The following is a 25242-nucleotide window of genomic DNA, read 5'->3' as shown; positions in this document are numbered from 1 at the left end:
CAGTAAGAAATTACAAAACTCTAATGGAAAACCTGATGACTTCATACAAATCAACTGGAATTACACAGAACTGAACGAATTGATAAATATGATTTACAATTTTATGACTTCTGAAATATTCTGATTTTTAATGTTTGTTTTCCAGAAAATCTTTCCTCTTATACTCTTTTTGATCTACAAGCTGATAAAATATACCTTTGTAAACAAAGGTGAAATATTTATCCTTTTCTCTCTACATGATCCTTCCAAAATTTGGCTTATCCAGCTGGCTCCCCTGTGAACTTGATGGCTTATTGCGAACAGATTACAACTAGTTACACTAATCATTGTTTTAATTTTTTCTCTTGCTGTTTTCAAATTATTTATGCCTTGTGTCTTTCTCTGCTGTATTTTATTAATGTTACTAGCTGTATTACCTATATTCTATTTCACAAGACTATTGTCTCTTTCATTACCCAATGCACAACCAGGCCACTGAAAAAAATTAATGATGGCTAAATGTCTTGAGGCAATTGATCACATATATAACTCTATATAAAATAACTGTAACAGTAAAATTCTAGATATGGGAAGAAGCAACAAGGGAAAACATTTCCTGGATGATAACTGACTAGTAAAACGGACAATTCCGAGGATTTTAGATAATCAACAGGGCCTCATCCAAAAAATTTAGCACACTGAGTAGCCTATCAACAGAACCCTCACCTAATCTAGGGATGAGCTTTCCTAGAGCCATGGGACAAAACTGGTCATGAGATGCCTCCCAACTGTTGGGTCAATTTAGGACCAAGAACAGGCACTGTGGACAAAGAATGCTGCCTGCCATTTCAGTAAACAAAGAGTACTGCAGCCTTAAGACCCCAAAAGTGGACCCTGAGAGGAAACCAGGAGGGGAAAAACAGGATATTGCTCCCAGATAGTTAAGATGTTTATCAAAGGAATGATTTCAATGATCCCAGACTCCTGCATCTTCCCATACATAGAAAAGCACTAAAATCATTAACTTGAGGTCTCTGTTTTAGTGATCAGCAGTAATCTTTGGATGTTCAACCAAATATTTGTTTGTTCTTTTCCAGCAAAAACTCCTACATCTCCTAGCTCTTCCCTTACGTCTTTGGAACAGTCCCTCAGAGCAATCTGAGAAGCTGTATCTGGGCTACAGTCCTCAGTAAGTCCGCCGAATAAAACAAACCTCTCAACTTCCAGGTTCTGCTTTTGTTTGTTTGTTTGTTTGTTTGTTTTTTCAGTTGACAATGGGAAAGGGGATAAAAGAGAATAACCAATCATCAGAGAGGGGTCTCCAGGGAGCAAAGGTAATGAGGGTATTACTCCCTCAGCTTTGTGCCTGGGACCAACAAGTGCAAGAAGTCAAGTCCAAAGTAACTTGGTATGGATGTCTCCACCCTGGATCTTAAACTTCTGCTTTTGACCTGCATATTGGTGTGATCAGATCTGTGCGTGCAATAAACTGCTCACTGTCGTGATTTTGAATCTAGAGGCTCTGCACCTGGGATGCAGCTGAGGTCTCAAGTTCAGGTGGTCCTCCCTACACTTAGAGCACGGGTTGCTACACGTGGTACGTGGTACAAAGCATGTGGTTCAAAGCTAATCCATTCATTAAAAGATGTTTTTTTTAAAGCTGAACCTTTTTTAAGAGCCAGGTCTGTCGGGAAGGGGACAGGCAGGTCTGGCTTCCCTGATGTGAGGCATGTTCCCACAGAGAGGATCTCAGGGCTCTGTTCCTCCCATCATCACGCTGCCAAAACTGCCCATCTGCGAACAGATTAGGAAGCTCCACAACCCTCTCTTAAAGCATGGCCCGGGGCACAGCACCTCATTCTAATCTTTTCCAGAATGAGGCTTTTTATATCAACAACAAATCAGTAAACAAAGCAATTGACCATGTGGCTGTATAACCTGAAGGAATGAATTGGCAACTCTTTGCTACAGATTTCTAATTACATATAAAAGAGGACTTATTTACTATAGCCTAGAAGTAAATGCATTGTAGTCATGGACCACCAATGATGTGGTTCATGTTCTAACCAGTTTTTTTGTGTGTTCTGTAGATTTTTCTTGGTTTCTTGGTTTTTGTCCCCAAAGGCCATGAACAAGGATAGTCCCCCACAGCCGCCCTCTCTCAGGACAGGCTCCTTAGAAAAGTGACTAGCACTTTGATTTGGGGCAATCCTGGTGGCTCAGATGGTAAAGTATCTGCCTGCAATGCGGGAGATGCAGATTCGATCTTTGGGTTGGGAAGATGCCCTGAAGAAGGGAATGGCAACCCACTCCAGTATTCTGGCCTGGAGAATTCCATGGACAGAGGAGCCTGGGGGGCTGCAGTCCACGGGATGAGACACGACTGAGAGACTAACACTTTTCTTCACTTGGAGTCATCTGGGAGGGAAACAGGCCACTTTAAAAGTCCTGTTTAATAAAGTGTACCAGAGAATGCCTTCAAAGTACAACTCATCTCACTAGGTATTTTTTTATAAACAAAAAAATGCTCCTCAAATATCTATCAAAATGTCAAGCATTTATTCAGGGATTGTGTATAAAGCATCCTGCTAGCCACTGGGCAGCATCATGATAAAAGCTACAAAATACATGTCAAATATCCTGAACTCTCACTACATGCTTCATGTGGCTCAACACAGTGCCCAGGAAGTACTTAACACAGCACAAGAGTCCTTTCAGGGAAATACTGATCTTATCCCCATTTAAGGATGAAGACGGAGGCACTTACCCGAAGTTAAGGAATTACACCAAGTCCCAGAGGTACTAAGTAGTGAAGCCTGGCTCCAGACCCCTGTTCTTCCCTTGAATAGCGCAGAGGTTACACATATAGACCCAGTCACTCCCCTTAAGAGAGGACAGAAGGAAAGCTGCCTGGGGTATGTGTGGGAAGTGTGTGTGCATGAGGTATGAGAAAGGGAGGGAGGGACAGAGAGACTGACAGAGTTGGACTGTCAATAATCATGCTTCCTGTAGACAAGACAGTGAAGACCTTCTGGAAGGGAGACGGCCAGGCAGGGTATTTCTGTTTCCTACGGCTGCTATAATGAAGTACCACAAACTTTGTGCCTTAACAGGACAGACATGAACTCTTTCACAGCTCTGAAGGCTACAAGTCCAAAATTAAGGTGTTGTCTAGTCCCTCTGAGGCTCTGGATAGAATCCCCTCTTGCCTCTCTGAGTTTCTGGTGGTGGCAGGCAAACCTTGGTGTTCTTGGCTTGCAGCTATATCACTCCAGTCTCTGCTTCTGTCTTTAAATGGTGTTCTTCTCTCTGTATCTTCACATGACCTTCTGATAAGGTCATCAGTCACTGGGTTTAAGGCGCATGCTAACCCAATATAGCCTTATCTTAATTACATCTGCAAAGACTCTGTTATTTCCAAGTAAGGTTGTAATCACAGATAGAGGGGTTAAGACTTCAACACAGCTTTTTTGTGGGCACAATAACCCACAGAAGTATGAAAGTGAGGATCATCCAGGACTCTGGAAGGAGGGCCTGTATACACCCTTTCAGGCAAGGCTGAAGTGGGCACTTGAGTCAGTGCAGCACATGAACAGGAATCTCCAGGAGGAGGAGGGAATGGAGACGACCTGGGAGAGAGAGGGTGAGGGCCCTCAGGACAGGAAGAGAGGTGAGCAGCCAGGCTGGGGAGACCAGCAAGTTAGTGATGGGGATACTTGGAGTGGAGGTTACCATGATGGGTGGGGCCAGATTAGAGAAGGTGTCTTCAGGGACTTTATTTTAGAGCAATGGGTCTCAAACTTGAGCTGGAACAGAATCTCCTGGAGGGCGTGCTAATGAAGACACTGGCCCCACCAGTGTCTTATGGGGCCACTCCAGTTCTGATTCAGTAAACCAGGGGCGGGGCCGAAGCCCCTGCATTTTCACCAGTTCCAGGGGATGCTGTGGCTGCTGGTCCAGGGACCACACTTTGAGAACTCTCTGGCACTGAAGTTCAGAAGGAGGGACAGGAAGTAAACACCAGAGGTGGTCACTAGAAGACAGATGACCAGGGGATGAAGGACATGACCATCATTTCTCTCCGAAGGCCTGAGGAGTCTCCTATCATGAGACTGAATGAAATGGAGGAGTGTTATCGTAAATTCTGATCCACCTGGGGTCTCTGGCAAATCAGGTCATGATGCCTTACAAAGTTCAGGGGACAGGTATACCCTCTCTTTCAGGGGATGCAACTGATAAACTCCATGATGACATAGGATGTGCTGTTTTTCAAGCAGGGATATTTGGAGTAGGTAGTCTGGATTAAAAAGAAATGAATGGATTATGGTTGTCCTAAGGGTTAAAGGAGATAAGTTTATTTTATTATTGATATATTTACTTATTTAGGCTGCACTGGGTTTTAGTCACAGCATGTAGGATCTTCAACCTTTGCTGTGGTATGTAGAGTCTAGCTCCCTGACCAAGGATTGAATCTGGGTCCCCTACACTGGAAACTCAGAGTCTTATCCATTGGACCACCAGTGCACGCATGTGTGCTAAGTCACTTCAGTCGTGTCTGACTCTTTGCCACCCTAAGGACGGCAGCCCGCCAGGCTCCTCTATCCACAGGATTCTCCAGGCAAAAATACTGGAGTGGGTTGCGATTTTCTTTCTAACACAGGATCAAACCCGAGTCTCTTACATCTCCTGCATTGGCAGGTGGGTTCTTTACCACTAGCACCACCTGGGGAGTCCCTAGACCACCAGGCAAGTCCCTAAAATTGTTTTTGAAGAAAATTCATTCCTTTGCTTCCTGCTGCATGGGTAGCTACTTGGCCATGTAATACAATTTATATTCAGAAGTTAAAAATCACACATTCCAAAAGCAACTCCACTAAGTTGTGTCTCATTTCTCAGTAAAAAGCTGTTTCTGTAAAACACAAAGGTTTTGTTTTCATGTCAGTGGGATCAAAGATGTTTCCTCCAGCACATGTCCACACTATCATTATATTAGATACTATACAATGCTTGCTTGCTTAAAAGTCACTGAAATATGGGATGTGAGTATTGAATGTAAAACTGAGGAACCTAATAAGGGATGGAGAATAGGTGTTTATTATTCTAAGAGCACATTTAAAAAACCTAACATCCCCTTTAAACTCAATCAAATCCAACAAAAACCTGGGCAAATTGAGGAGCAGGGCAGGTACCCAGAGAAATCTTGCTGCCAGCTGCTGTAGGGGCTGCAAAAATGCCGTGACTCTGGGAGTCTCCAAAGACACGATTCTGCCCAAAACTCACCTCTACAAAGAAAACCCTTAGGAACTGCCTGGCTGTCCAATGGTTAGGAATCCCCACTTCCACTGAAGGGGGTGTGGGTTCGACCCCTAGTTGGGGAACTAAGATCCTACATGCCATGCGGTGTGGCCAAAAAAAAGAAAGAAAAAAAAAGAAAACTCTACGTTTCAGGGAAAGACTGTCTCATGTTTTTCCCCTCTGCCATTGGTTTCCAGGCACAGTCCCTTCATGCGGCCTTAGAGCCGGCAGTGATAGCCTTAAACTTCATGTTCCCACACCGAGGGGGTGGGCGGCGGGGACAGGCCAGTTGTCGAGAGCTCAAAGCTGATGCTGATCTCCCCTCGGGAGCACAGTGAGCTTCACTGACCTAACAGACTCAGCTTCTAAATGTCCCCTCCAGCCTTCACGTTTGGTAAGAAAACATAAATGTCATGCCATTCCAGGAAAAGCAAACTTCTTCATTTTATAAGGTTAGTTTTATGAGTCAGGCTTAGTTGGAGACAAGTAAACAACTCATTTGTGGATAAAAATTGCTGCGCTGCACTTATGTTCTGGACAGGGAGAACATTAGTGTATTACATTATACCCTGGAGTTATTTCATTGCATTTTCCTTCTCTCGGGCAATGCCTGATAAGGTGAATGCAACATATGGAGCAAAAGTCAGTGACCTTCAGATCAGGCCCTATCCTGTGGGGATGAAGGAGATCTCTGCCTTGGACACTCTCAGGCTAAGGGGTAGTGGAGAGAGACAGGAAGACTACTGTTGTGTTAATCTGTTTGGTCAGCTCTGGGTATGAGTTCTTGATCCTCCCCAAAGAGCTGGGGAGTGGTCAGAGGCAGTGTTCCCCTCTGGCCTAGGATGGGGCTCCTCAGGAAAGGCTGATTGTGAGAGGGATTCGAGTTGTTGTAGGCAGCTTGGGAATGGGTTGGGTCCTGGCCTGGCCTCCTCCTGTTCCAGGTGCCCAGTGGTCCCAACACCCCTCCAGCTGCCTTTGTTTTCATCTAATTTTAATATCTTAATTACTATGTTTTACATATTTAAATATTTTTCTTTTGGGGTTTGTAGTCAGAAAACTTCAAGGATATAGAATCATTAAATATTAGACTTGGAGACTTTCAATTTCTTGCCAACACAGAATTGACTGACACTTGATTATTCAGCATTTGGCTGAAGATGGGGAAATCAGCACCTCCTAAGGCACTTCTTCGGAGAAGGCGATGGCACCCTACTCCAGTACTCTTGCCTGGAAAATCCCATGGATGGAGGAGCCTGGTAGGCTGCAGTCCATGGGGTCGCTAAGAGTCGGACACGACTGAGCGACTTCACTTTCACTTTTGACTTTTCACTTTCATGCATTGGAGAAGGAAATGGCAACCCACTCCAGTGTTCTTGCCTGGAGAATCCCAGGGACGGGGGAGCCTGGTGGGCTGCCATATCTGGGGTCGCACAGAGTCGGACACGACTGAACTGACTTAGCAGCAGCAAGGCACTTCTTTCTATTGTCTTTAGCAGGTCCCTTCGTCAGTACAGGGGAAGACATAAAGAGAAGGGATGCCCTCCACCCTGTAGAAGCTGACACATGTGCAGGGCAGGAGCACAAAGCAGCCTACAGTCAGGTGCCAGTCAAGACAGAGTATGAAGGGCAGGCGTGCTGGGGGGTGAGGTTGTTACTGGGGCTGCAGAGATCAGCCAGAGCTGCCCTTTCTTGAGCAGAGTCACGTGTCTGGCAGTGTGGCAAGTACTTGCATCAGCTCACAGTCACCCGGAAGCTGGGTGTGGTGGGCTGAGGAGTGGCCCCCAAAGAGGTCCACATCCTAATCTCTTAAACCTCTGAACATGTTACAAGGCAGAGGGGACGTGGCCAGTACGATCAGGTTAAGGACCCTGAGCTGGACAGAGTATCCTGGCTGATCCAGGTGGGCCCAGTGTACTCACATGGGTCCTTACGAGTGTTATCATCAGCTGCTGCCTGCTGGCTATGAAGATGGAGGATGGACAGTGAGCCAAAGAGTGAAGGCAACCTTCAGAAGCTGGAAAAAGCAAGGAAATGGATTCTTCCCTAGAATTTCCAGAGGAAACACAGCCCTAGATCTTAGCCCAGAAGACTGATTTCAGTCTTCTGACCTCCAGAATTGTAAGAGAATGAATTTGTGGGAGTTGTTTTTTTCCTACAAAGATTGTGGTCATTTGTCACAGCAGTGAAATCAATACAGATACAAAATTACTTGTGATCCTTCCTAGTGTTCTGTGTGGGCACCTCCCTTGGGGCCATCCGGATTGGGACACATCATCTACACAACTACGGTACAAGGCTCTTTTCCAACTCAACTTGACTGGCCAGAGGCGTCCTGAACGATTCTAAGAAGTAACCCAAAGTGGAGAAGTGCTACTGCTACTATGGGACTAACTCTGTGCAAACCTCTTAAACTGGGGACCATCACAAAGGCGAATAAACGCCAAGCCTGCAGAAGTGCGGAAGAATTTCTAGGTGATTCATGCTGATGCTCTGAGATCAAGGGTCGGGTGGGATTTGGGAGACTGTGTGTGTGTGTGTGTGTGTGTGTGTGTGTGTGTGTATTCAACATTCTGTGTCTCTTTAAGATCAGTCACTTTAGGGCTATTTACATTCTGTCTCCAGCAGAACCACCTAGGTTGTTCAAGAAGAGCATGCCACCAAGCCAGACTCCTGGTGGTTAAATTCATGACAGTGATCTTTATTTGGGGCCAAGACTAACTCTCTGTGATCACACGCATCCTTGGCTCTGACACCCTGTGTGGCAAGACGAGTGGAAATGTTGTGGGCTGGTAAAAAAAAAAAGTGTGTGATTCAAAAGCAACTTCTTACAAGCTGGTTAAAAGCATTCTTACTTGCCAGCTCACTTGTAGCTGGCTCAGATGACTGAAGGACGAGGCTGGGAAGGCCAAGGCTAGATTTAACCTCAGGGCCTTTTTCACTTCGGTGCTGGACCCAAACTCTGCAGTCAGAGCCTGCAGGCTAGGTGGGCACTGCGGGCCGGGGGGGGGGGAAGGAGGGCAGAGACATGGGGGGCACTGGTGCCATCTCAGCAGGTGCAGTGCCCTGGAAGGTCTCTGTTCTGTGCTTTCTGGATTGTTATGTTTCATTAACACAGCAGAGGGCGCTGAGGAGCACCACCTTCACCCTGCCAATAGCTATCCCCCTGTGGTTCTTTCACGGGGGCTGTAAAAGCACTGAGAAGCCTTCCTTGTGTGAAAGTAGAGATTTTTTCACTTTAGGGTTTTATTACATATCCTTCCCCTCCATATTCATTGCAGCCTTCTTCATTCTCCAGTTTTTCTTTTCTATGGTCTGCTTGATGCATTGCTTTTCTATTCTTGTGAACTATCACCTCTGAATTATTGACATTAATGGAGAGAAGACTTCAAGGAGAACAGTAATTAGATGAATTATGCTGTATTAAAGTGCTTTATAGATTGAAAAGGGATAAAGGAAGAAGCTTTTTCTTAGTATACTAGGCGCTCTCCCAGCTGTCTTGTCGGCTCAATGGACAGGCTTTGTTCTGCCCATAGACACTGGGGTTGGTGGGGGCACACAGCAGCCAGTCCACCTGTGGGGAGGGGGAGGGATGATCAACAGAAGTCAGCTGGTTTGCTCTGAAACTTGCCTGTGTCAGGTGTACCCATTACCTAGCTGCAAAATTGTTAAGTAAACTTGTGAAGAGTAGGCAGGAAAAAACGTAAGTCCACAAAATCCAAGTTAAATACTGTAAAAAGAATTGATAAAGCCTCTAAAAACTCTTGCTGGTTAACTGGGTATGAGTGAATCAGGGTTAGGCAAGAAAAGTCAGAAGTAAAAGGAGAGGATTGTGAACTGTATTCTTTGCAAGTGCTTCTGCCATCATACGTAAACAAAAGTGAAAGTCACAGATGCCCATTATGGGTGGATCTTCTTGCTTGAAAGACTGCAAGGAGTGCCCATTAATGTCCTTCACGCTACACCAAAAGACAGATGATAGTTTTATATTTGCTGATTTTCATTTAAATTGAAGCAGTTAAGGTTTGGGCATAATTACCCCCCGCCTTACCTCTGGTCAAATGTTTTGATTAATGTTTCCAATCAGGTCGTGGCCTGGTCCTCTGAGCAATCCTCAAATAAGGGCTGATTTCAAATGGGTTGCCTTTGTTCTTAAGTCTGTGCACACAAAGATCTCACCAGTCTTCCTAAATGCCAGGGAAAGGCTGGCTTCTCACCAGCTGCCTGGGGCAGGGACTAGTGGTCGTAGGTCTTACAAGTGTCCTGAGCGTGCTTGCCTCACTGTAGGGGACAGCCCCAGGTGGTCAGAAGTAGGCTTATCCAGGGTACCCTGGGTAGCACAGGAGCTCTCAACACCACAACCTTCCATGCTCTGGGGCCTGTGGCATCAGAGAAACAGGAGCCTTCTGGTCATGGAAGGGTAGTGTACGGTTGGGAAAGAGAGGTCATCAGACAGGGGCAGTGAGGGATGCCTGTGTCCCTCACTATGACTCTCTCCTTACAATCTCTCCTTATAATCAGTAAACAAAACAGAATACTCACAAGTGGTTTCACCAGCTAGTTCTCACTTGAGAATCTCAATACTTCTTTGCATTTACTACCATCGCGGGTGGCCAGACAGTAAAGAATCTGCCTGCAATGCAGGAGACCCAGGTTTGATCCCTGGGTCAGGAAGATCCCCTGGAGAAGGGAATGGCAACCCACTCCATTATTCTTACCTGGAGAATTCCACGGACAGCCATGTGGAGGCAAAGAGTGGGACAGACTGGTGACTAACACTTTCACTACCATAGCTGTTACTGCATTTTACCACTAGAGGGCAATAGTGTTCCTAAAATAAGGGATTTGACCAGAACCAAAAAATCACTTAGAATTAAGAAATTTCAGAGCTGGAAGAGGTCTTAAAAATCATCTGGTTCACAGGCTTTCAATTTTTTTTCAACTGAAATGCACAAGAACTGCATACTTCATAATGAACCATTTCCTACATGTATGTTCGCAATCTTTTGAGGCACTACTTACCTTTACTCTGCAATGCACACTAAGCAATTTGTATTCCAAATTGTTTCATTAAACACAAACAAAAAACAACTGAAACCACTAAACAGATGTCATAACCCACCAGTGTGCCATTAGCTTGAAAAACCCTGATTTGGTCCCAGTCTCTCATCTACTAAGGGACACAATAACCCAGAGGATGGAGAAGGATGCTACCAGCTATACTTCTCTCACTCACCCAGCCACCTGCTAAACTCAGAGTCAGTCCTGGAGGAACTCAGCACTTATTCTACCAATGCATTGACTGGATAAAGTAGTTGAGAGTCTATCATTTTCCACCTCTTGTCAATGATACAACTGCTCATGTAATTGAAGCAGAAATTCTTTGCATTAAAGGTCTCTTCTTATTCAAGTAGTTTCAATCAATCAAGTGATTTCAATCAAGCAATTTCATTGAATTTCCATAGAAACTGAAACCACTTTAGTCTCTTGTGAGTCTTGGCCCTGAAAGTCACTAAGTTCTCTTCCTTGGCTCCCTGATGTTAAAACATTTATAATCATTTTGGGAGGAAATGTAAAGGTAAACCAGAAGATCACAGCAATGTATCCTTTCTTAGGGTCATTGCTCTGTGTTCTTCTACTTAACTCCTCCTCCCTTTCATGCATATCTAATTTATTGATTATCCCCTGGGATTTTTTAGGCCAAAAAGGAGCATCCCTTTAAACTTCAGGACTATATTATTACAGATGAAAAGAGTAACTGAGCTCTCTGGATAAGAAAGGAAAAATTTTCTTCACTCACTTGGATTTTGAGAGCTAGTTTATTTTGTGAAAGATGCCACAAATTTTATTTTTTTTAAAAGGGGGTATCCAGCAAGGTCCTACTGTATAGCACAGGGACCTCTGCTCAATGTTATATGGCATCCTGGATGGGAGGATGCCATACATGTACATGGATGCCATACATGTATGTACGTGTATGGCTGAGTCCCTCTGCTGTTCACCTGAAACTATCACAGCTTTGTTAATCAGCACTCCAATCTAAAATAAAAAGGTTTTAAAATTATATAAATAAAAAATAAGGGGATAACTAAATGCATGAAAATGCAAATTATTTTATTATTCAATTATTTAATGGTCAGAAGGAAGAAAAACTTTTCTGAGGCTGAAAAATTCCTAGTGCACTTTAGAAATCTGAGCTTGGCTTTCTGTAGAGAATCCTTCCCACTGATAAACAGTGAGCAAATCTCCAGGCGGGGAGTGGGGGTGTGGGGGGGGTGCTGTTCGGGCTCTGGGACGTGGCTACTCTCCACTTTGATAGAAAGTTCTCAAGTTCTATTCCCTCACTTCTCTGCGGGGAAGTGGGGGGCGGGGGGGAGTTAAACTGAACCTCCTTGAGACAGCAAGGTCTGTTACAAGTGACAAGAGCAGGTTGCCTTTTTCTAGGGAAAAAAAAAAATGCTTTCACCAGTCAATAAATCTAGCCAAACTGGGTGCAGGGTTAAGTCTTTGAAGAACCAAGGCGTTCTCTTCCAAATGGCGTTCTCACACCCCCAACACCACGTCTAGAACTATCTTAAAAGTTCAACTGCCACTCCTTAAAATTTTCTCTTTATCCTCTTCATTAAACTCTAGCTTCTTCAATGATGAGTCTACAGGCTTTGTGGAATATTGGGGGTTGCTGGAAAGAGCATCGTTACTTTGGGGACAAAGTGTAGTTCTGTAACTTTCGTAGTCATCTTCTACTTGAAAAAGCAACGTAGCTCCACGGACACAAAATGATACCTACAGCCTTGAAATCAGCAACCAAACAACGAGCTGCCAAATTCTCATTCATTCCGTTTACAAACACAACAGCCCTGGGTCATTCACTCTTATTAGATTAAAGCAGACGCCAGGATTAAGAAGGTTCCTGGCCAGGCCAACGCGTAAACTGCAATATTATCCTAAACCCTTGCAAGACGGCCTGCATTTGACAAGGGAACGTCCACGGTTCGGCGTGGGAACTGGCTTGGATTTTGAAAAACCCTGTCCAGAACTGACTCTCAAGCCACTGGTGGGTCGTGCATTCGGCGACCACCTCATAGCAACCAACTCTGGAAAGACCAAGCCTGGCCTTTAGGCCCTGTTCCTCAGTTTCCCCATAGACCTGTTTCCCAGGTATGGGAGCTACCCTGTGAAAATTCTTTACGTCCTTGTAAATGCCAGAAAGAACAAGTCCGCTTTCCGCGGATTCTGCGCCCCGACGGGCCCTTCCAAGCGCGGGAGCTGTTCCGGGCTGTCTCCGCACCTGGCGCATACCGTTCTCGCCGGCGAGCCCCAGCACGGGCGCGCGCGTACGGCAGTCACCGCCCACGCGGCTGGCGGCCGGTCCCCGCGCGCGCCCCCCGTGCTGCTCGGGTACTCACCCACGAGCGGCCGTCCAGCACATTCGCCAGCACCTGAAGGGCGCTGGGCGAGGCGGCGCGGAAGTTGAAGAAGTGCAGCGCCGCGCGCGCCGCCTGCGAGAGGAGCCGGCTCGAGGGCTCCGCGTCCTGGAGCCACCCGGAGTCCTCGGGGCCCCCGGACGCCGCCGCCCCCTGGAGGGCGAGCAGCAGTAGCAGCGGTACCGCGAGCCGCTGGGCTGCGGGGCGCGTGTCCCCCGGCCGGGGAGCGGAAAGCGGTTGCCTGCGGAGCTGCATGGACGCGGGTTGGCGCGGCGCTCGACCGGTGCGAGCTTCGGGTAGGCGGCGCCGGCGCTTGAGGAAATAAGGCCGGGCGGGCCCCTCCCCCCCGCCCCCAGGGCGGCCCGCTGGAGGGCGTCCGGGTCCCTCTCGGCTTTTCCCGCAACCCCTGGGCCCCTCCGCCCCGCCCCACTCCGCCCGAGCTCCAGCTGCCCCGGCTCGGTACCCGGACGCGGCGGCGCCTCCGCGGCGCGGGGCGGGGATGTCTGGCCGGGGCCGCGCGGGCAGGGGGACAAGGGGCAGTGGAGACTTCTCTCTCCAGGGAGCGCGGCCAGGTCGGCGCCACCCCGCGCCCACAACCTAGCTCGGGGACCTGGTTTCTGGCTGCTGTTGGTGTGATTTCGAAGCCCTCAGGGTTTCACAGCAAACCTGCTTCAGTTGTTCAAGGCTTGGAGCTTGTTTCCCAGAAGAAGAAATTGGAAACGGGTGGAGAACAGGACGTGTCGCTGGCATTGATGGGGGTCCTTATAGTACAATGACTTTGAAGTGAGCCAGATACCCAGAGAATTGGGGCTGGAGAGGGGGCTGCGGTGGTAAGCTGATAAGAGCCTAGAGGCCCCACTGGACTTGGAAACGTTGATAACCGTGGTGGAGCGCAGATGGGCGTGGAAACCAGAGTCCGGCGAAGTGAGGCATGGATTGGGCTGTAGTTCTGTGGAGGCAGCAAGGGTTGACGACTCTTTTTAGACACATGGCAGTGAAGGAAGAGATGGCCATTGTTCTTAAGCCACAGACAGAAAGCCCAGGAGAACTCGGAATTAGAGGCACTCCCAGCACCCGTTCTCCCACCTGTCTTTAGTTTGTTCAGGGGTCTGCCCCTCCCCAACACTCGCTGACCCCATCCCTACCAAGGAGCCGAAGAAAGTCCCTTCTCCTTGCTGGTTACCGGTTGAAGCCCCACATAAAAAGAATCTGGATAAGATATGCGTGGGGGAAGGCTTGGGTGGGGGTGCGCGACATGGGGACGCCATCTTTGAAAACATCTTTCCTCCCCGACTTCTTCGTTTGGATGTTGTCCGTCTCGGCCCGTCTTTTCTCCAAGGTATTCATGGAACACTCATCCTGCTAGGCCTGAGGGAAGTGAGGAGGGGGCAATCTGTAAGTCTCCATGCTCCTGGAGCACACCTTCTAGGCAGGCGGAGACCAAGAGGCAAGGGAATGAACCCTTTGTTGCGTGCAGTTACACGCTGTGGAGAAAAAGTAAACCTGAAAGAGGATGGGGAGTTGGTTATAATTTAAAATAACGTAGTCAAAGCAGACCTCACTGAGAAAGTAATATTTAAGTAAGGACCTGAAGGAGAGATGAGGGAGCCAGGTGGACACTGTAGGTCGAGGGGACCGCAAGTGCAGAGGCCCCGAGGCCAGAGTCCACTGGCATGTGTGAAGAAGTGCGAGCAGATGCAGCTGGAGGGAGAGGACAAGGAGAAGACAACTGAACGCCAGGTCTGAGGGACAATGGGAAGACGGGCAGAGCATGTATATTGTGTCTGGGTGTGCCCCATGTAAGTGCGCCCCTATCTTGCCAACAGTCTCGCGATGAAGCCCATCTGAAGAATGGCTGAGCAGAGGAGAGATGAGGAGCCCGGGTTCCTGATGACGTTGAGCACCCAAATCGGCTGATCCTGGAGCTCATTTCTTATGTTCACTGAAGCTGGAGGTTCCGTTTCTTGCCTTCAGAGGCAGCCTAACACAAATAATTATCTTCTTAGAACCTAAGCATCTTCTCCAAGGGGTTATCATGGTAGGTTTCTTGAGAAGTTATCACTTCCAGGTTTTATAAAGACTAAATTTTCCTTATTTTATTTCAGTGCTTCACCCCCAGTGGGTGCTGGGCAGCTTTCAACTGCGGGAAAACTCATCAACGTTGTGGACTCTGCAGTGGTGTGGAGTCGGGTGTCTCCCTGATGGTTTGAAGGATTCAGCCTTTCTCCATCCTTCTGCACAGCTCTCCTCAGCTGTTTGGCTTTTTGTCCATAGACTCACCTGTACCTCCATGATTATCGAATGGCTGTCACAGCTCCAGACACAGCTCCAGGCTTGATCCCTGCACTGGGAAGATCCCCTGGAGAAGGGAATGGCAACCTACTCTAGTATTCTTGCCTAAGAAGAAATAGTCACACGAGGGAACAAGCATAGCTGCCTGAGTACAGAGAACTCTTCCAAGGTCAGCTGTTTATAATAGTGGTAGTAACTACACTCGGGCCAGATTGGTCAGGAACACACATTTCAAAAGTTAATTACAGTATTCACTTTATTAACAGATTTTCTAGAACAGAAGATTCCCTTGATTGAGAACTGTGTGTGTGTCCTTTGTCCATTTATCTGTGAGATTGTTGAATTTCTAATTGATTTATAGAAGTTCTTTAAACACTAAGGAATGGGGTTCCCTGGTGGCTCAGATGGTAAAGAATCTGCTTGAAATGCAGGAGACTCAGGTTTGATCCCTGGGTTGGGAAGATCTCCTGGAGAAGGGAATGGCTACCCACTCCAGTACTCTTGCCTGGAGAATCTTATGGACAGAGGAGACTGGAGAGCTATAGTCCACAGGGTCGCAAAGAGTCAGACATAATTAAGCGATTTTTTAATTGAGCGATTTTCACTTGCAGGCCAAGATGTGTCACAAGAATCACTAATATTTTTTCCCCTAAGTTTCTACACTGTGTGTGTGTTGTTCCTTGTTGCCAGATGCCATGTGCGCGGGCGATGTTAACGGCGCACTATGTGTGCCAAAGGGGCTGAACTTGTGTCGCAGGGCTGATCCCCCCCTGGCCTCCCTGGTGTTGTGGGAGGACTGCCCTACAGGCAGGGAGGAAAGTCGTAGCCAGTGGGACTGGCCACTTCACCTCCCCCCACCCCCCGCCAAGAATGTCCCCTATGTCATGTTTGTGTGTGTGTGTTAGCTCAATCGTGGCCAACTCTTTGCAACCCTAAGGACAGTAGCCCTCCAGGCTTCTCTGTCCATGGAATTCTCCAGGCAAGAATCTTGGAGTGGGTTGCTATTTTCTTCTTCTAGTTCCTTAATCATTGCTCAGGTGATTGTGAGCATTTTTATAATGGAGAATTTGGCTTGTGTTTAAGAAATATATTGGTATAAATCATCATATATGTACTTAGATATAATTTTATGAAAAGATTCAGAAGGAAAATTGATATAATATTTTTCCAGGCTATTTGTAATGTCAATCAAAATTAGCAATTCATGTACCCACTGACCCAGCAAACCTACCTCTATAGCTTATAGAAATGATATATCCACACTGTACACAGAGATGTATGAGAATGTTTCTCTCTTATGTAGGTTGTAAATTCATTTTACAGATGTCTCATTTTCTGCTCTCCACCCCAGAACAATGTCTGGCATACCATAGGCATCAGTACAAATTGTAGGAAAGAATGAAGAGTAAAAGCTGGAAAAATCTAAGTCTCATGGCTGAATAATTATGGTACCTCCATCTAGTGGGATACTCTACCACCATTAAGGAATGAGATCCAGGCGTGTAGATCTCTAAGGTATAATGTTAACAGACAGCAAGGTGTAGGGTAGGGCAAATTGTATGCTACTGTTTGTTTAAAATAATATACATAATAAATTCAGCAGAGTACTGATAGTGCTGCAAGATAAGATTTTATGGTTCAAATTATATATTATGTCAATCAGACTGTTTTGTTCTCAGGGTTTCCAATATTCTGCTTTTATTACAAAAAGCATCTGAACTTCAGACATCTCTAATGATGTATTACCTGGCATACTGCCACTGAAGCTGTGTAACCACTGTCTTAATGATCTAACTAAATCTCCTCATAATGTAATTAGAAGAGGTGAACATTTTCCCACTTTGGAATACTAGTTACCAAAACTGTCACAGTGTTAAAGTAAAAATGATTCCTTTCTCTTGCATTTCAATTAAAAAGCACATGCATGAGAGAAAGTTGAAAACAAAAAGGGCAACTTTATGCTATATGTTAGGTCAGTGCTCAAGTCCACAGACTACGTTTAAAGGTAAACTTCCTGGTTCTGGTCCTCTAGTAAAAATGGAACTAATGAACCAACTTCATAATTATCAGGAAATACATGTTAGCTATTCATTCATAATCAAATCTTTCAATGATTTCTAAGACTCTTTTGGTATCCTGTTTTGGTTGAGCTAGTTCAGGAGACACACTGGTTGAAAAAGGATTGAGAAAACACGTTTTAAGGTTGGAAGGTCCATCTTTGAAAAATAAAGATTTAAATATAGCCCTTGAAAAGGTTATTTAACCCAGAATTGCTGGACATGACAAGTAGAAAAAAAGAGTCATGTTTAAATGCATAAATAAAAAACTGTTGGTAGGTTTTTCAAAACAGAAGTAATTCTTCCAACTCAAAGACATCTGCTGAAAGTCAAAGTTATCCTACTACATGATTCATATTATTTCTAACATCCAGAACTAAATATTTGATTTTTATATGTTTGTTTATTTTATGATGTTACTGTTAAATTTTTATTATCAACCTGAAAAAAAAAAAAGAAACAAACTATATAAACATAAGCATGCATGTTTGCTAAGTCGCTTCAGTCATGTCCAACTCTTTGTGACCCCATGGACTGTAGCCTGCTAGGCTCCTCTGTCCAAGGGATTCTCCAAGCAAGAATACTGGAGTGGGTTGCCATGATATGAGTATATACAGAAATGTGGATACAGGCAAAGATGTCTGAACAAGTTTATAAGAAAATAGCAATAACGGGATGGGGGACAAGAGTGTGAGAAACTCTTTACTATATAATCTTTTGCAGTGTTTTTTAACATGTATTACCCATTCTAAGTAAATAAATGAAATTCTGTGTATGAGTGCCTTTCCTATCAGTTCCTTCATCAACATTCCTACAGGGACATTACAATTCTATTAATATCACTCAGCACAGCCAGAGCAAGCATGACCTCAGCTTATAGATGTAGTTTGCACTTGTCTTCCTCCATCTGCACCTCACCTTTCAACACTCTCCTGTCTTTGGCCCAGTCACGTTTCCCCTCATTAGACTATCCAGGACAGGAGCCAAAGAGCTAATTCATACTGTGGTGTAAATGACTGCCACAGTTCACTGCCTTGCTTCTTTCAGGGGTTTTGCCATTTTAATAGGGGCAGAGTCTTGAGCCAGGAGACCCGAGTTCTGATTGAACAGACTGCAGGATGGGCAGCTGTTCATTGTCCAAGTCGAGGTATTCAGCAGCCCTGGGCACCTGCCCTGCCCCTTCCTGTCCCTTTGAGTGGTAAGAGGCAAGAGAGCTAAGTGGGAGGGCTTTGAGAGGCATTAACTGTTGATTCCCCTCTTCCAGGAAGGAGGAGCTGGGATGTGCCTTCCCTGCGGGTAGCTAAACACAGGCTTGCTGAAGTGCCTTTACAGCAGCCTGAGGGGCCTGGGCTGTGATGTGCAGAGAAGAGCAAGGTGACCCTACTGCCATGGCCATCCCCAGCTCTCCCGGCTTGTAGAGGGTGTGTATGAGGACTCAGGAGCCAGTTCCACGAGCTACAGGCCCCCCGTTCTTTATCCAAGCCCCAAGAATACACCTAAGAACAGGTGGAGTCAGGTGGGCATTCAGCCAGAGGAGCTGTCATCTGAGGTTACAGAAGCTGGAAGAGCTCTGTTTCTCTACAGATCCAGCCCAGAATACTGTCCAGATTCTCCACCCTGGGATCCCTAGGACAATGGGGGGTTTGTAAATTAACTGTTAATGAAACTTTCAGTTTGACTTTTGACCAGCAGTCTCTTACTGACTTATTAGTAAATACTAACATGTTTCTGTGAAAATGTCATCAAATAAAATGGAGGAAAACATCTTTTCTAGCTAAGAAAAGCAAAAGGACAAAAAAGGCTGGGGTCTCCCAGCAGGGACTCCTCTTCCTCTGGGTGATGCTGCTCTGATCTTCGTCATTCCCTGCTCTTCCCCAGTGCTGCTGAACATGCTTCACTCCACCTTCACACCCCTGGGCGTGTGTGGGTTTCGGCATAGACTCGGGGACCTATTTGGGCATGTGCTGGGCTGCATCCTGCAGGCCTGCAAGCCTTGGAGCTGCCCAGCCATGAGACGGAAGAAAGAGCCTGAATACAGAGAGCAAGACATCAGGGGTTATCAGATAGCAGAGCTTATCTAAGTCTGAAGCCTTATGTCCTGGAGAGACACCCCCTACCCCATACGGCAGACAGGACACGGCTGTAGTCTTGCTATGGGGAAGAGGAAAAAAAAGAGGTTGACGCTTACATGGGGAATTAACATCAAGTTGGCTCATCAGTTACCAGGGAAACCAGTGGCTGGGACAAGGGGCAAGCACGCAGACAGTTATTGATTGGGCCTTATGATTAAAGAGACTAGATAGTGATATGAGAGAAGCAGGAACTGGTCAAGCAGGGGATGGACAGAGAGCAGGAAAGCAGCCATCTTGAACAGCCTGACCACACAGAGAGTGAATCATGAATTGCTGCTGATGGGGTCTTGGAGAGGAGCTCTTGTGCTCTTCTAAGACACCATGTTCTTCCCTCTCTTGCTGTGACTTTGAGAAGAAGCCATGGCCCCGGAAGCTGTTGGTGCCATCTTGCCATCCTCAGGAGAGTGGGAGTCAGGATGAAGGCAGAGAGGAGGCATAGAAAGAAGCCAGGTCCTTGAGACATTACTGACCTGCTGGCTCGTGATCTTCCTGAAGCCTGCCCTATCCAGACCTTTCAGTTATAGGAACCAGTGAGTCAACTTTATTGTTTAAGCTAACTGAAGCATGATTTTGCTGTCCCAGTTGAAAAATTTCTAATGGATTGCTGAGGCAGGTACTACTGGCAGGAACCAAAGAGCTCTAACGCTGCCCCGTGGGGGTCTGCTCATGCCGGGCCAGGGAACACCCGACCTCCCTCCGACCTGAGAAGACAGTATTGGCAGATTCCACCAACACTGGGATAAACCAGGTGGTGAAGGGAGACCCTCTCCCCCAACAACTCCCTACCTCTCCAGCTATGGGGGCCAGGCCAGGCTTTGAGCCGGGAGGAGAAGTGACTGTTCCTAGGCTGGACAGCAGTCAGCTGCACTGCCTCAGGCTCTCCTCTAAGAAGAGCAGGCTCAGGAGGAATGGGAGGGAGGAAAGACCCTGGGGAAGAGAAGGAACCCCTAAGATAGAGACTGGAATCCAGGCTGCGGCTCAGAGTAGGATCCATGAGCACTGCTGGGGCAGATGGGGTATCTCGAGTATCCTTAATGATAATGTTTTCTTCCCCGTGGAGGCTTGGGGAGCAAAGTTGACTTCAGGGACAGTAAAGATGAAAACCCCCAATTTATCAATTTATACACAAGTGACCCGCCTGCCAATGCAGGAGCTGTAAATATACGGGTTGGATCCCTGAGTTGGGAAGATCTCCTGGAGTAGGAAATGGCAACCCACTCCAGTATTCTTGCCTAGGAAATCCCATGGACAGAGGAGCCTGGCAGGTTTTGGGGAGCTATGGGGTCGCAAAGAATTGCACATGACTGAAGCGACTTAGCTCACACACACACATGATGTAAAACCCCAACTGCTCCTTTCTGGATCCTGACATTCGCCCAGATCGTCTCTAGGACAGTCAGAAGCTGCTAACAGTGGAAGGGAGCTTAGGGAAAGAGGGGCGTATTCAAACTGTACATCTTTGGTTCGTTTCTATTCCATTTGCAGACAGCACAGAGGCTCAGAGCTCAGACTTGGAGCTAGGCTGCCCGGTGTGAGGAGCAGCTGCACCAGTGTGAGCTGAGGCCAATTGTTTCACCCCGACCCCAGGCCTTGGGGGTATGACCTCCCTCACAGGGTTGTCAGTGAGGCTCCTGGGCACTAATATCTACACACACGTAAGGCATTTCACAGTAATGGCTGTGATTGTGATTATTATTTACTTTAAAAATTGAGGTGTAATCTTGAAACTAATGCAATCAGCTGTGAAATTTTCACAAATGATGTAGAGAAATCAGATCAGATCAGTCGCTCAGTCATTTCCGACTCTTTGCTAACTCATGAATCGCAACACGCCAGTCCTCCCTGTCCATCACCAACTCCCGGAGTTCACTCAGACTCACGTCCATCGAGTCAATGATGCCATCCAGGCATCTCATGCTCTGTCATCCCCTTCTCCTCCTGCCCCCAATCCCTCCCAGCATCAGAGTATTTTCCAATGAGTCAACTCTTCGCATGAGGTGGCCAAAGTACTGGAGTTTCAGCTTTAGCAATAGCAGGGTCTAAAAACTGCTGGGTCATTAAATAAAATTTCAGCTATTACTTTTGGCCTCCTTTTTCTCATCTTTTATTGGAGCTACTGACATTGAGTCTATATTCCTTTTTTTATTCTTCTCCCTGGTATCAGTGAATGTTGGTGGAATTGGAAGAATATGCATAATCAATCCTTGGCTACTGAAAGCTGCTTCATCATAGTTCAGTTCAATTCAGGTGTGACTGAGATGCTCCTATCTGCAGCCCTGGAACTAGGAACGCTTGTGGAGAAAATTCAGCTCACCTGGTTCTTTGGGTTCGATCTTGTATGCTCCAAGTGACCTCTTCACTTCTGTTTGGGTTCACCCTGCAAACCTCCACATTTTCCATGCTGTGTCGGTGGTCCACAGTGTCTCTCCTGAGACCCCTGGAGGGAGATGCTTTGCTGGTGGTGGAAAGAACAGAGGCTTGGGTCACTCCATCTGCTGTCCTAGACTTGTGGCTTCCTCATTTCTCCCTTGAGGGTGCCAGGGACTCGTGGGGGACTCACCATGTCCTACACAGGGGCTCATAAGCTACCTGAGGTTCATACTGGCTGCAGTGAGTCCCCAGAGAGGGCATTTTGCTTTGGGAACAAGAGAAGGGTTGGAGCTTTCCATGTTGTGCCCACACACCCCCAGACTCTCAAGGACAATGCAGAGGCTACAGTGCCCATGACCCTAGATATAGGTCTAGGCTGTGGTGGGACAGCTAATAGTTGTTTTCTGAATCTCTGAGGATAAGGAGAGAGCATTTCTAGCCTGAATCCAGTGAGGCTGAGTTCTTTGAGATACACAACTGGAGACTAGTTTTCTTCTAAAAGAGATGTGATAGGAAACAAAGGGCTTGCATTTATTCCTGTTACCAAAGGAAAGATTTCCCATGATGTAGTTTAGGTAAAGACTGATGTGGATGTTTGGAAGCCTTGAAATCCAAATGAATAAAACTGACACTATCCAATAGAATTTTCTGATGAAAATGTTCTATGTTTACACAATCCAGTATGGTAGCCACAAGCTACAGGTGACTATTTAGTGCTTGAAATGGGGGTAGTGTAGTTGAAGAACTGAATTTTAAAGGATATTTAATTTTGATTGATTTAAATATGCATAGTCACTAGTGGCTGGTGATGATCACTTTAGACACACAGTTATAGACAACTGACTTTCACTACAGTAATGATTTGGGGAAAGAAAGTAGCATTTTTGAGAGTTGTATTTCAAACACAGTGGTGGATGGTTTCTGTAACAAAATTATCTCATTCAATCCCCACAATTTAGAGGGATAAACTGGGGGCCAGAGAGAGGTGACTGGCCCAAGGTGGCATCCTTAGAAGGCTCAAGGGAAGGGTTCAGCCCTGGGTCTGGTCCATTCTTTCTCCAAGCACCATCCTGTATGCACTATAATCAGAGAGACTCAAGATGGACTGGAGGGGGTTATCTTACAGCAACAAAGCTAATTAAGGCCAGAAAACACAACTTTGTGGTTACGGAAGTTGGGATTATCTTAAGAGAAGAATACTGAGGGAACCAATCAGTCTTTAGTATTTAGTTTTTGGAGGAGAATAGCAGGCTGCCTCTCTCACCACTACTGAAAGTGGCACTTAATTCTGGCTACAAAGAGCATAGAGGAAAAGGTTTTAAAGCCTTACCTCTGTCACGGGGGCACTTCTTTCCACATCTCAGTGAGCCTGAGTGGACTGCAGGTCCCCATGGGCCAACTCTGGTCCAGGAGGAACTCAAGCCTTGGGGCACTGTGAGTAGCATTTAGACTAACCAGAAACTGGTGGCTTCTGAAGCAAAAGCCTGTATTCAGATCATCTGTAGATCTCAAAACTGATGTTAACAAAAGCACGCAGCGTGAACAGCCTCTCTGCTCAACCACTCTTGATATGGAGTTATTGCCAAGCTTCAGCAGATGAATAGAATTGTGAGGAAACTCTCTGCTCCACTCAACTGTGGGCAGGAAACAATTCCTTAAAAATCCACCATGAAACTAAAAGTAATTTAGATTGTATAGCTTTGAGGAAAAAAACTTCTCTTGCAAAGATTTGAAAGGAGAGTTTGACATGTAATTGACAACAGATGGATTTTTTTTTAATGAAATGAACATGGTCAGTACTGCATGTATTGGATGTTGCAGTTTTCCAAAGTAAGCCGTCATTTTTGGCATGTCACTTGAGTTAAGAACACAGCATCATCGTAGACCAATTATACATATTCTGGTGAACTTGGCATGGCATTTTGTTTTCCCATCACTCACTTAAAACAGGATGTCTGCCATTCTGAGAATGAATTAAAATTCTATTTGGTGATCTGTACACTGTGATGTGAAATAAATTATGAACTGGGACTGCTTTGATGTTCCAAGCAAAAAATATATAAAGCTTGAAATTGTAAAGTTTACATGATGCTGTATTAATTACAGAGTGAAATAAAGGATTTGGAAGTTTGTTTTTTCTTTTTTTCTGGTAGCAATACTTAGAATTTTAGGTTCTTCCAAGAAAAAATCCCCAGTAGTTGTTAATATTTGTATACCATAATTTTCCTGGAGCAAGTGACCTATGAAACTCTGTTTATGGCACTAATGTTTACCAATCAAACTTGCACAGAGTATGTTATCAGGGAAATCAACTCTGCATACCACAGAGGAAGGCCTATGCCCAGCCATGGCAGTCTAGATAACAGGACAGTGTGTTAGAAATCTCACGTTCTGCTTTTCTTTCCCTCCTTACCATTCTTTCCATGGGTTCATTACAGGGCATGAGTCTAATAAAACAAAGTGCTGAGAAGTAAATCACCTGAGTAATATGTATAGGACAGTCTCCTACACCATCTGTATACATAGAGGTTGGTGTTCTTTGGAATGTGATGAAGCAGTTTGTGAATCTTTAAGGTAGGAAACCATTCAAGACAGGCTGGGTCTGTGGTGGGTTTAGAAGAGTCGGCAGGTTGGGAGAACATCAAGGGGCAGCCTGTCCAGGCAGAAGGGGAGGCCTGAGCCAGCAAACGAGGGGCAGCAGTAGGGCCACCTGGAGTAAAGTAAACAGCTGGAAGACCTGGTGGCCTGGAAATGGGATTTGTTCTTGGAGGTTCCTCAGAACTTCTGTACACCTAGGCTGAAAAAAGCATACAAGTTGGGTCATATGAATATTTGTTTTGGAAACAGATGTTTTTTGGAAATGGTTTTCATTGGTAACAGAATTATGAATAGGTTTTAGGATTAGGAGGTCCTGTTGCTGGCTAGCATGAGATTCTTATCTTTTGATTCTTACAGGACTAGCAAGTACAGTCTAGTGCACAGGGCTATGGTCTGAGAGGAGGAGGGAGGAGGTCTAGTCCCAGCTTCACCACCCAGACTGACTTCAGTCTCTTCTATGTAAAATGCCTGGTGTGGGAGGAAGGAGATGATAATCAGAGGGAACTGCCAGTTTGGAACACAGGAGGTTGTACTCTAGCTGTGCCCACTCAGTGCAGGGAGACTTGCTAATTGTCTTTTCCTGGGACTAACCTCAGTGACATCTCCCCACCTTCTACAAGAAGCTCAGTGCCCTCTTATGAGCATGCATATTTTAGGTATGAAAAAAATCCAAATGTCCCCCAAATCAATGATTTAATGGCTATTCCTATCATCTGAATTAAACAAAACAATTGAATGGAGATGACTCAGATTTGAAATGGTCAATAAGCTGATGTAGCAGTCAGGAGAGGCTAGGATTCACTGCAATAATGAATATGCTGTAATCTCAGGGCTTAAAATAGCAAAGGCTTATTTGTTGTTCCCATGTAAGTCCATTACTGGTTAGCTGGGAGCCCAGCCCATATCACTGGTTCCAGGAGTGGGCTGCCATATCTGCTTCCTCAGGTGCCGGCTCCTGGATGGGGCTGAGGGGGCAAGAGAGCAAGGACAACTGTCCTCAGGTTCTTGAAGTTCCTGCTGGAAGTGACATTCACTTCTGCTCACCTTGTATGGGCCAAAGCACATCCGATGGCTGGGCCTAACTTCTTCAGAGGGTGG

The 25242-nt window shown here is 46.0% G+C and overlaps 1 protein-coding gene across 1 annotated transcript in view; it reads right to left on the bottom strand.

The window, feature by feature from the left end:
• The window catches only part of RARRES1 (retinoic acid receptor responder 1), a 43126-nt gene extending 29174 nt beyond the window's left edge, over window positions 1-13952 (bottom strand). The window contains exons 1-2 of the mRNA XM_005907360.2: window positions 13879-13952; window positions 12678-13248 (exon numbers count right to left, since the gene is read on the bottom strand). Of these exons, the coding sequence (XP_005907422.2) occupies window positions 12678-13248; window positions 13879-13952 (645 nt within the window). The remainder of the gene's footprint in view (window positions 1-12677; window positions 13249-13878) is intronic.
• Window positions 13953-25242: the final 11290 nt, after the last annotated feature.

Source organism: Bos mutus, chromosome 1, assembly GCF_027580195.1.
Source record: "Bos mutus isolate GX-2022 chromosome 1, NWIPB_WYAK_1.1, whole genome shotgun sequence".
Lineage (NCBI taxonomy): Eukaryota > Metazoa > Chordata > Mammalia > Artiodactyla > Bovidae > Bos > Bos mutus.
The sequence above is the reverse complement of the archived record's forward strand: the minus strand, read 5'-3'. Positions and strand labels throughout refer to the sequence as shown.